This window comes from Dermacentor albipictus, chromosome 2 (genome assembly GCF_038994185.2).
Source record: "Dermacentor albipictus isolate Rhodes 1998 colony chromosome 2, USDA_Dalb.pri_finalv2, whole genome shotgun sequence".
Classification (NCBI taxonomy): Eukaryota; Metazoa; Arthropoda; class Arachnida; order Ixodida; family Ixodidae; genus Dermacentor; species Dermacentor albipictus.
The window spans coordinates 171,784,106-171,796,649 of NC_091822.1; the positions used below are offsets into that span (position 1 = coordinate 171,784,106).

General features: G+C 51.5%; 1 protein-coding gene across 1 annotated transcript in view; it reads right to left on the bottom strand.

Moving 5' to 3' along the window:
* LOC135900875 (potassium channel subfamily K member 18-like) overlaps positions 1–12,544 on the bottom strand; it is a 38,796-nt gene that overhangs the window by 25,848 nt on the left and 404 nt on the right. The window contains exon 1 of the mRNA XM_065430467.1: positions 10,717–12,544. This exon is cut by the window's right edge and continues 404 nt beyond it. Within this exon, the coding sequence (XP_065286539.1) occupies positions 10,717–11,128 (412 nt within the window). The 5' untranslated portion in view covers positions 11,129–12,544. The remainder of the gene's footprint in view (positions 1–10,716) is intronic.

A 12,544-nucleotide genomic window follows, 5' to 3' on the forward strand; every position in this document is an offset into this window, starting at 1 on the left:
AACCGCTACCGTTGCAGCTCCCGTAGACACTATAGCGCCAGAGTTCCCTCTAGTATTTTTTGTAGGAAACTCTATGCTGGAAGCCTCCGGGTGTCTCACGACGGTGGCGTGACGAGAAGCGCGTCCAGTGGCGTTGCGCAGGCGTGGCACCTCGACGGCGCACGAGGTGGGAATGAATGGGAAACCGTCGACGCCAGTCAGCTGTCAGTGCAATGAGCGATATCATTTTAGCTTGAACTTTACCGTCCGTTCCGCTCAGACCAGTGCATGCAGACGCCATATATAGTCGCTCAGCAGGAGCGCTGTATTTGTGCTTATAATGTGCTTCGTGCCTTCGTGCCAGCGGCGGCAGGCAGACCGCTGTCCTGGCTTCGCCAAGGAGCTGATTGAGAAAAGTGTGGTTTGGTTTGGTTTGGTGCATACAGGTATGGCTCAACCTACCGCGGGGGATCGGCCATGAATCGGGCGGCAGTAGGTAAACAAAAGAGAATAAGGATTAAATAGAATTTTGGGGATTAAGAATGAGATATTAACTGAATACTAACCGCTAATATCTCATCCTCTATTATTTTAATATTTGAAGTCAGCATTTTTGTTTTCATGTTGAGGAAAATAAAATGATAAAGTTAACATGACAGTGCTTTGTATCACAAAATTCAACATGGCATCACATACGTTCCTATTGCAAATTTCTGGTGCCGACGCCCCAAGAGGAAGCGTAATCACAGAAAGCGTAGCCAAACGAACTGCGCATCTCTGGAGACACACTAACCATGCGCGTGGGTGCGCGGGGCATGTGCCGTCGGTAGGGGGCAGCACGACGATGGCGCGCCTTTCAGAAGTTTTTATGCCACCATTTTCTAGTTATCGGGAGATATTCCAACACGGCGATAAGGCCCAGCGCGATGTTTATCCACCTCACCTTTTCGTGAACACTAAGGTTTCGTGGAAGCAGTGGTTGTGAGCCCGTAAGCGAGCATATTCAGCGGTCAGACTTTCACCCAGGTTGAGAGGATAGAGGCGTAGAGGCGTGAAAGAACTTATTCTCTCGATGCTGACATTTTTGAACACGCACTAGGAGCCGTATAACGTCAGACTATTCAATTCTGGTTTTATTCCAATGTTCTGATGTCAAATTTAGGCAACCGCCAACGCAAGCATGAGGCGATGAAACCGCAGCATTGTTTGAAGAGGCCAATGAAATGCTCTCCTCATTCATAGGAGATCACTTTTGGTTGTTTTGAAAGCAAACAGCATTTTCTACTTTGAAAGTTTTTTTTTCTTATTTAATTAGCTAACGAGAGGCGAGGAGCATGCAGAAATGGATTGTGTTCGCTTGGTATGAGCTAGCGTAGCGTAAGTAGATAACCAGACGGCGAGGGTTGGGCTGGCGTTGGCGATTGGTCCGCTTCCCTTTGCTTAGCATGCGGTGGCCTGTCTAAAATCACGGTGGCGTGCAACGGAAGGCTAAAAATGCCGCTTAAACAGATCCTCAGCGAAGAACAATTGGCATAGGAATATCGCATACATGCCATAAGGGCTCGACAACGTTATACTGCCACGGAAAAATGTTTAATATACGCAGAGAAATCCATTCTCTCAGGCAGCTCCTAGTAGCCAGTGTCCGAGGGATCGGTGGGTAGCCATATGCATCTTTCATTCCTTTCAGAAGGGTGCACTTTCCGGCTATTCCGAAAAAAGAAATTAATTTTGGTGTGAATATTATTGCATCTTTAGTGAGTACACGTCACTTTTACGTGGTGACATCAGTTCACATCACTTCACTTTGTCCGCGTCACCGCGCCTTTCACCGCGCTTCGTCCGGCGCATAGAAGCGCGCCGGACGAGGCACCTGGCCTGAGGCACGTAGAAGGCGTACTTCTGCGCACCTTCCAGCCTACTGTGCTGCTTCGAAAGCCGGGAAGCTATCGAGCATTGTACGCGAGCGTACCGGTTAAAGCAAGTAACACCATAAAACGTCGGTCACACTGAAATCTCATGAAGGAGGCAGGAACTTCACGCCACCAAGCGATTTGGTGAGCTCGAGATCGGGAGCTAAAACGCCTAGCGCCCCACATCTAACGCTTAAACATTGCCATCCTGCGAGTTTTTCTGTAGACTCACTGCATGAATTTTTGGGACAGACCTCGTATAACTTAAGATAACCCGGCTATCAGATCACGAAGTTCGTAAAGCGACCCGTGTATCAAAAGCAGCGTAACAGCCTCTAGTTTCGTGACATATTTTAGTAGAAAAGGAGCTAGTTTCCCCTCTCTGGCGATTCTGAAGACGTCCAGGTTTGCGGCACGGTTAATGCGGACGATGACGTAGACTCTTCTTCTCTGTGTTAAAGGGAAGCTGAAAGGTTTTCCAGAAAAAATGAGTGAACATCTGTACATAATGGTTTTCAACCCTCCGAATTCGAATATCGTATCCAAATTGAGCGAAAGAAAGCGCAAATATATTTTATTTTGACGAAAAGTGCAGCAGCGGACACGCCCAGCTCGTGCGTCTCGTTTCCGCCTGTGACGTCAACTCTGCGTCGTGACGTCAACTCTGCCGCTGCCGACCGCTGCCGCTACACATGAAGCGCGGTGCCAGGTAGTTTGGTGCTGTTTTCTGAGACGGTAATGGAAAATTTAGAGAGACTGCGTCTTTCTGAGGAGTTCGGCGTTACTCCCTACATGTACGAGCCGATTGCGAAGAGCCGGCCTCTCGAAGAAGCAAACGATGCTAGTGCGAGCAGTGCTTTAGACGCGAACGAAAGCAAAGCCTTGTGATCTCCTCGTGTTGGAAATGCTCTTTAGTGAGTGTGTTTTTTCCAAAGCGATCTAGTGATCTCGGCGATCTTTCGGTGATCTAGTGAGCTAGTTTCCGGTCAAACAACTGTAGTGTTGTGTTCCTGCATGCCTCCTCGTGGAACGTAAGCGGGGATGCGATCGTCGGCATTTGTGCGCTGTCCAAAGCTGTCGGCAATCTACAAAGACGGTTTAAACGCGCGAAAAGCTTCCCGGTTCATGCGGTACGTGTAGCGACCTTCATCTGTTGACTACCACTCACGTTGACTACCACTCACGTTGATTACCACTCACGTTGACTACCACGCACGTTGACTACCACTCTACATACACGCAGACGCACCAACAAAGGAATGCAGGGTCGATCGAAGCAGATACACGATGGCACGCACGCAGAAACAAGCGCGGTCAGGCACGGTCGCGGACGCTGCGAAGGAACGAAGCAGAGTTTACGTCACAACACCGCGGTTTCCGGTCTCCGCTCCGCTCGCTCACTCAAAGGGGGCGGAGCTACAGCGCAATTTCAACCGACGATTACGTCGCTCCTAATTGAAAAAAAAAACCCAAATTTTACCGACATGGTTTATAAGGTTCCCGCATCCGTATATGAGCGTCTTATTGAATTCGACAGACTCTTCAGCTTCCCTTTAAAACTGCGTGGTGCACCGATAGGGCTCTCGCAGGCATCAGCGACAGCACCACATGCGAGATTTGCACCAGATGTCTGCATGTTCCCATTAACTATGCACCTGCCTGTATATGAACGCAGCTTTTTGCGAACAAGACCATGACGGAGGACGAAGGAGAGACTGAGACACACCAGCGCATGGTATACCTGTCGTGGGAAAAACTTTCGCGAAGCATGAATCGCAATAAATTCATAAAAACGAAAGAAACTAAGAATAAGATACAGACGCCAGTAGAACCAAGAAAAAGCAACAGCATCTCCGTGGCCTTATTCATTTATATTGCGCCGAAACCCATCGACAGCTGGCCAGTAAAAGCGGGCAGGGGTCGGCCGTAAAACAGGCATCACCCGGTAGCCGAAGCCTCAGGGTGAAAAGCGCCAGTGGGAGCGGCGGAGACTTCTAAGACCAAGAGAAAAGCGCGTCTCGCTCGAAGATAAACTTGACGCCTGTTGTTACGGGCAGCACGATCGAGAACCGACGTAGTGCATGGAAGGACGGCTGCCCTATCCGAGGTCGCACGCCGCTCGAGTGAACATATATGTATGAGCTGCGGCACAGACGGGAAGCGGTGGCAAGTGTAAATACGGGCCAAACCGAGTGCATGTATATTTTGACAGGGCTGCCCGTCGCAGTGTTGTTGTTCCTGTCGGGCTATAAAATCTCCAGCCAGATAGGCTGCGGCCACCACGAAGCTTGTGCTTCTTTAAGAGCCCACACACTACGTGCCGACGGGATTAGATACACCTAGGCCGGTCAGAGTAAGGCTTCTTTTCGCTCTACTATGTGTATGTGTTTTTTTTTTTTGAAGCGGAACCTTTCTTTGCGTAATCTCCCGGGTTTTCCTGACCGTGGCTGCTGGTTTCCGTTCCTGTCTTGCCAAATGATTCGTGGGTAAATTGGAACACGTGCCCGATGGTGAGATCGAACCTCGGTCCCCCATCACGTGTACTTCTATCATTGCCAACGCCAACTGTCTCTCTGAGATAATAGCCGGAGGTGTTACATTACGCAGCATTGGTGCGCGACAGCGCATGCGCGCACATGTGAAGGAGGCTGCGTTTGGAAAGCTGCTTGCGTGACTGATTCACCGTCCATGGCCGGCCAAGTCCCTGTGATCACGTGGGCGGAGTGTGGCTCAGACCACGGACAAAGCGCAAAAAAGAAAGGACTACCACTGGAAGTGAACAATTACGTAAAATGCCGCGGGTAAAGATTCATTTTTGGGATGACTGGTTTACTGAAACTAAATACCCTACCGCCTGACTCCTTGTGCAATCCCACTTGGTAGATCAAGTAATGCCGCCTATTCTGGCGGACTATACTTGGAGAGGCGGGCATTACTTGCACAAGAATGGTCATGTTCAGTTAGCTCATTCCACGTTAGTTATAGTTTCAACGGCTCATCGGCATATTAGCAGTTTCAGCGGCTCAAAAACTTCCGGTATATACCAATAGCTGTGAAGGCTAGTTGCTCTCCAATTGACTGTCGCACCGCAGTGGTGTGTATATTCATCTGAAACGAAGGCATCGCATGTCTTCGCTCACTGCGCGCGCGCACGCACGCACGCACGCACGCGCACACGCGCACACGCACTCACACAAACACGCACACACACAAACACGCGCATGTGTAATTCTCCTTAGATGTGCTTTCAAAAGTATGAGTACTGTTAGCACGCCTTTTATTCAATGAATTAGTTTTCATGCAATGCTTTCAATGGCGCGGTCGACCTAATGTGAGAATTCTTTTCGCAGGATTCTGTTCCTTTCTTGTTACCCAACGTTCACGACCGGCTGACACCGATAATGGCGTCGGCGGAGCGCCTCTCGGACACTGCCGAAGTGCGAAAAAGAAAGCATCGGGATAGAATCTTTACATTAGCCCGGTCCACGACATGTACGTGCTACGCTGCGCGCACTTCTCGTGAAAAACGTTCAGCCATCGATACGCCAAACGGCACCGAAAAAAGGTAGAAACAAGGCGTGTTCCTCTGGTCATCGACCGCTTGAGTTGAGAACTTGTTCGACGAAGTCAATACGCTCATTTAGAGGGTGCTCTAAGTGCCCGTCACGTATCGGGAAAAAAGACTCGGAAGCGAACCACCGGAGAACAAGGCACTTGTTGAAAACGGTCAAAGCACTGCCTATAACCCGGAAATCTCGCAGGCTGCTTGCTGAAACGCGAACTGCAGCGAACTTTTTTCGCTCGAGGTCTGTACGTTAAAGCTTAGTGTGCGCGTCACCACGCGGTGTGGCGCTGTCAGCGTGGCGATGTATTCAAGTCTGACGCGTAACTTGAATGCAATGTCTGCTGACAGCTCACTTTCAGCGTGTACTGTCGATGCCTTTCAACATGTACATACATCGTCCGTTAAATGCGATGTAAAGTATTCTAGTTGAACGATGGCACTTTGGCATCACACAGTGACGCTGCGCACGCCTTTGCGATGCGCTTCAGTTGCATGGACCAAACGTCATGGCAAGCACCATGCGGGCGTGCACGGTATCCTATGGATTGAGTTTACTAGGCGAGTGATAAATGTGACGTATATACAACATTACCGGGACATCCGGATGACGTCAAACTGAACTCCTTTCTCACCTCAACCGAATGAGAAATCGATCGGCGAAAATATTGTCACAGGTTATAGGTTACAACGTTCCCGCTCAGATGTAATTAACGCCCAGTGCTCCTTCGAGATCGTTCAAGCATTGCCGCCACAAATTATAGATCCACCTCGCGATGCATCTCTGATGCCGCCAAGTTTGATTTGTAAAACCGATAGTGAAGTTCAGCAGCTGTGGATGTGCAGGCAAAAGTTTTATTAACGGTTAGCTCGCTCATATTTCTTTCCTGCACCTCTGTCCCCACCCGTTGAGTTATCTCCGTACCCTATACAATTAAGGCAATGCGCACTGAAAAGGCTAATCAAGCGCTTAGATTCTGCATTTCGTCTGCTGTGGTGCTGAAATCTGACAGCCTTAGAGCGGTGTCCCTTTTTTCTCATATTTGGAAGAGCTTAGACGTCGACAGAACGTATTATTGATGAAACATCCACCCGTCGAGTACGATCAAGCAGTGGGCGTAACGCATTAGTTTGCTATATTGAGTCTTGCAGCCTCTGCTATACGACACCAGCACAGAATATCAAACTGCCAGAATCGCGACACGAAAAAAAAAAAATGGCTGTGGCTTAGCTAAGGTTAAGCCCAGGATGCGAAGCATACTAGCCTTTATTTTAACGCGACAGCGTTAAGGAGCTCGTGTCGCAGAAAAGCCGGTGTCATCGGCGTCGGCTCAGGCGTGCGGCGCTTGCTCAGGCGCACATTTCGTTGTCGCGCCGAACGCTGCGTTGCTCGACGCTCACCGCGTCCGATGCGAGGGGCGACGCCGCGAGCGACGGCGCTAGTTGGAGCCCCGTTTCTTTTCTGTCGTGACGTCACAGTGTCACGTGGTATTGAAGGCGACACCGCCGCGCCTGAGGAGCTGGGTTGAGCTCTCGTAATATGCTTCGCATAAAAACGCGTGAGAAAACTCTTTCATATCACGAAACAATTTGGCGAAGTTTCCTGCCCTCCAGTGTTAAACTGAAAGTCTTACATTTTCAAACAAGGTTTAGGTAAAGTGAAGTAGCGGAAAGCATGCTGCCTCCAACCTCTCCTCATATACCTACCAGCCTAAGGTCATCGAGGATGCTCGGTTGGCAATATGAGTTACGGCACCCCCGGATATATCGACGAATCTCGAGCTACAGATGATCAAATTTTACGTCAGACTTCCCCCTTCGTGCATTAAAAGAGCTGATTGCTGGGCTAGTTGGTATTTTGACATGACAACCATTTTGAAATGCAGCAAAACGGGCCGGTACAACAGAAAGGAAGGCGAACGCAGATGCTAGCTGGCACGAGCGAATTTCTCCTCCTTCCTGACGCACCCAAACAAGCCCCTACTCATGCGTGTTGACTGCTAACGATACAAACGAAAACGCCCCGGCAAGCTATTTCAGTTTAACAATCGATCACCGAGAGTTTGCCGAGTAGCCGCGTCCGGTCGTCATCAAGCGGGAGAGCCACGAACGCGCCGCGTCTCACCGCGACGTGCCCTTGCAAAAGTTTGTCAGCGGCCCAAGCTGAGCTCGCGAAACGTTTTCCACTGCCGCCTTCAATGCATGGTCTAACGAGAACGCTCTTCGACAACATGGCGTCGTTGTCAGGGTAACACGTTTTTCGTGCCGATTGTGGTCGTATGGCCCTCGTTATTGAGTAAGTTGTTCGATAAAGTGGTTCTGGCGTCGCAAAAGCTTTGTGCAAGTAACTCGCTCCCGCACGATGACGGGCGAGCGTCGTTACACATGAGCACTGCCTGCGATAGATCTCTAAAACAAAATTTCTTGGTAATGTGAAACGTTGGGTTATCTCGGGTATGCATAATCCATAATGTAAGAGCGCTTGTCTTTGTCACGTTCTTTAGTTTCTGTCCTTGTCCGAGGTCGCGCAGTTACATTTTTTCGGGACAACTTGCAGGAACGGATTCGTGCAAGTGCCTTAACCGAATAAGCAGTGTACATACATTAGAATCGTAATTGTGACAGAAAGCCCGAGTAGTGAAGTGCGTAGCACGTGGAAGTTGTGGCACTGCTATATTGCGCTGGCGCGTGCACGTGGTGCGGCAGTGCGGGTGCATATACGAACAGCGAAGTCAGTTCATTGTTAGAATTGTTAGTCCAGCAATCGTCCTGCGCGTACTCTTTGTCTTATGCGCGCGTACACGTCTTCGCTGATTTTCGTTTTAGTAGATAATGCATCGACTAGTCCAGCGCTTAGCATTTGTTTACAGTAACTCGAGTCGCGTAGCATAGAGACGCACGCGGGCTCTTGCGTGGGCTCAGTTGAACGGTTCTTCTCCAGCTGATGCAGCGAGTGAGATCACTCGGTTGATAGTCGGCGTTCGTGTTGTCCACTTCTCTACTCTTGTGTCCTGTCTGCACGCCTCACCTCTTTTTTTCCATGATGAATCCTTACCAACTAGCTCAGCTTTCTGTCGTCCTGAGATCACTCGGTTTACTGCGCTGCTTTCAGCACGAAAGACGATACTCAAAGAAGGACGAGGACAACCACACCTTCTTTGTGTCGTCATTCGTGCGGAGACCAGTGATGTCTCATGTCTCTGATATCAGAGACCATGCTATAGCACCGTGCATTTGAAGCCTTATTGATGAGTGAGTCACTCTCGGCTTCTGCAGGGGATGAACCGCGCTAGCAGTATACGATAGAAACGTGTGCGCCCTTGACTGGTTTGAGCAAGATGAAACGATAAGAATAAAGGCTATATCCACACTGATTTGCTAGCGAAATAAGACCGCACATACACCGATTGCGCCGATATGTATATAGGGCTTTTTCTATAGAGTATTGCTGCCACTATGTTTGACCGTCATAGTCAGGTCGTGCCAAATGCCAAAAAGTTTAAACTCAAGAACCATGATTTTTGGTGAATTAAGTGTGCCCTAGAGGACTGCGTCTCATTTCTCATTCCGTCTTGCTACCACTTGTTAGAAGAAGTCGTGGTATGGCAAGTATTTTCCCGAGATCGCGACATTATATTGCATCAACGAATCGGTATATTGTCCCCGTCATTACCCGCCGTGGTTGCTCAGTGGCTATGGTGTTGGGCTGCTGAGCACGAGGTCGCGGGATCGAATCCCGGCCACGGCGGCCGCATTTCGATGGGGGCGAAATGCGAAAACACCCGTGTGCTTAGATTTAGGTGCACGTTAAAGAACCCCAGGTGGTCAAAATTTCCGGAGTCCTCCACTACGGCGTGCCTCATAATCAGAAAGTGGTTTTGGCACGTAAAACCCCAAATATTATTATTATTCCCCGTCATTCGAGCAACCACGCAAATACACGGTCTATTTCATCATAAACGACGCAGCTATGGTTCAAAATACTGTAGGTGTATAACGGAGAATTGCAGGATCCTGCCATCATCGGCTATTTAATCTCTATGCTAGCGCCCACCGTTACTGCCATTTCATGAGAGCTTAAAGAGGCTCACTGGTCACTTCCTCCAAAGCAAGCGCCACGAACGCAGATCATTTGCGCACTGATTTAGCCGTGGAAGTGCCTTTTTCAAGAAGGCTTCTTTTCTTTCGCGTCATTTTTTTTCCTCGAACGTATCCACAAATCTTTATCGAACGGAGACAGCCATGGCTCGCGGCTACCTCGAATAAGGAGGCCACCCACCTAAGGCGCACACTGCGCTTGCTCAGAAAAAAAGGTTTATTCCCTCAGTGTCGAGTGTATTCACCGCAGCCACAGAAACGAGCGGACATCTGGATGCCTTAGGCGCGCTTTGTACATGCACTTCATAGTTATTTACACCGTGCAGACGCACGTTGTAGATATCCTATAAACAAATAAAGGGGAGTGGGGAGCGCATAATTCTACTGATTATTTGATACTCGCAGTTCTTGAATTATGACGGTGTTGCAGCGGATCTCAGGTCTCAAGGGACTTCTTCTTAATTAAAATTAAATTATGGGGTTTAACGTGCCAAAACCACTTTCTGATTATGAGGCACGCCGTAGTGGAAGACTCCGGAAATTTCGACCACCTGGGGATCTTTAACGTGCACCTAAATCTAAGTACACGGGTGTTTTCGCATTTCGCCCCCATCGAAAATGCGGCCGCCGTGGCCGGGATTCGATCCCGCGACCTCGTGCTCAGCAGCCCAACACCATAGGGACTTCTTCTTAAATGTACCGCTACAGATGCCCTGGCGCAAAAGCAGAATTTCTTGTGCAAATAAATTAGGGCGTTTATTCAGCTAAACGCAATTCTCGCCAAACATCTGTTGGTTTCGGTAGTGTGTGTGCGTGGGCATGTGGGAGTTTTCGGCAGTGCAAGGGGTGCACGGGGATCGGAAGGGCTATCGCCTTCCGGACTTCGGGATGAGTGCCGCTGCAGATACTGCTAGGCCAAGAAGCCAACTGTAGTACAGTTAACTGTTTAATGGCCGTGCGACCATTACACCCCCTACTTCATTTTCTCTCACTCCGCATTTCCAGCCGCCGAGCATAACCCATGCCTCCGCGAACATGTAAGTTTGACCTGTAACAACAAATTGGCAAAGGTAAACTCGTACCTTCCGGGACGCGCGTAACTTCTAAACATCTCTCCGCAGACTATCACCGACCACTCCGACGCCTGTATAGTGAAGCACTCACCAATGGTGGTGATGACGATGATCGAATAGAGCAGGGCCCCGGTGAAGGACCACTGCAGCTGGGCGTCCTCCTTGCCGTCGTAGCCTTCCTTGCGCACCGCTTGCACGAGGGTGACCTCGAAGCGGCGCAGCCTGGCCACGGCCTCGCCGGTCCAGTTGGCCTGGTCCAGGAGCGGCGCCTCGGCCGTCAGCTCCCACAGCGCGTCGGCCAGGTTGGAGCGCCAGCGCATCATCTCGAGCCGCTTGTTGCGCTCGTTGGTGGCCTCGAGGTACTCGAAGAGGAACGCGCCCATCACGCAGTAGCCGACCACCAGGCTGCACAGCCCGAAGTGGGACATGAGCGAGGTGGTGCCGGCGCGGCAGTAGTAGCGGCACTTGGAGCATCGCGACGACGACCGGCGTGGCTCCCGCATCCTGGAGCTGCCCGATCGAGCGGCGCCGGGCTCCCTGCGGGCCGTCCCGGTGCCGACCAGGATTCGCGGCGATCACCGACTCGTCTCCTGGAAACACTCATAACGACGGCCACTGCACCGTGCGGCCACCTCACGGTCGAAAGGCGCGGGCTGAAGACGGCGGAGGGGCAGGCGGCAATCGAACCTGTTCGGCACTCTTGATTGGTCCGGCGGTCGACTCGTCATGATGACGCGGGAGATGCGAACATGATCACGGCACAACGAAACACTCACTTGGGCACTCATACGCTCGGGGATGGCATGTTATGTCATCTTTGATGGCGCGTGGGGACGACAATCGTAAGTTCGGTGAGTCTTGAAGTTCGACTTCCGGCTTCCAGTGCAGTATAAGACAAGCGGCGCGTTGGGTTGAGCGAACAGTTCCGCTCTAGAAAGGCGTTCTTCATCGGTGTTGCAATCCGCCAAGCGCTTGGACGTGGGCTGTGCCGTGGGCGTCCCACGACGGCGATCGAACGCGTTGCCGCATGACGGCAGCCCCGAAAGCACGTGGTCCACGAGGACGCCGGCTTCGCCGGGCGAGGCAGATGGCTTCGGCTCAGCTGCAACCCACTCGTGCTCGTCGGCGCGCCACTTGAGCTTCAAGTGGGCTGAGAGTTTGTGGACACCAGTCTAGGCGCAGGGATACTTGTATGAGCTGAAGGTCTCCTAAGCGTGAAGAGCACGCCTTACTGAGACGTCGCTTCTCGAAACATGCTAACTCTCTTCACGGAAACACCACTGCATCCCATCTCTTCCGCCAGAACACGTCCTGCACGGGCCCTATAGGAGTTCCATCGGCGTTCACCGTCGAAGAAACAACGTTCGCCGTCTGCAGTAGTACTTCCGCTTCCGGCCGAGTCGCCACGTGTGGAGTCACTCTTTCTGGACGAACGAGCCGGCTATCGTAGGAATCGGGCAAGGTGAGCGATCGCACCCTCCTGGCTACAAGAGACTGGCTATACGACGACGCCTCCTAGTACACAGCAGTGGCTGTGGCGACGGAGCCGGCCACACTGCACCCGGGCTCCTCCACGGAACGGGACGGTGTGGCGAAGAGACTTCCTCCCCGGCCGGCTCGCTGGCGCGGCCCTTAAAACCTGCGGCGGGAGCGCAGGCTTTCTCTTTCGGCCCGTCGCTGTTGTTGTGGGCTGTGCCACGCCGCTGCCGCCGCCGCCGCCGCCGCCGCAGCCATCGGTGCGGCAGCCCTCCGAGAGAAAGAAAGCGCGGGCTCTGCGCGGCCTCCAAAAATAAGACGGCCGGAGCTGCTGCTGCCCGTGCTGCGCTGCAGCGGCTCGTGGAACAGCGGCGCTCGCGCGCGCGAACTACACGGTGCTGCTGCTTCTGCGCCCGCCGCTACTGCAGTGTGGACGACGCACG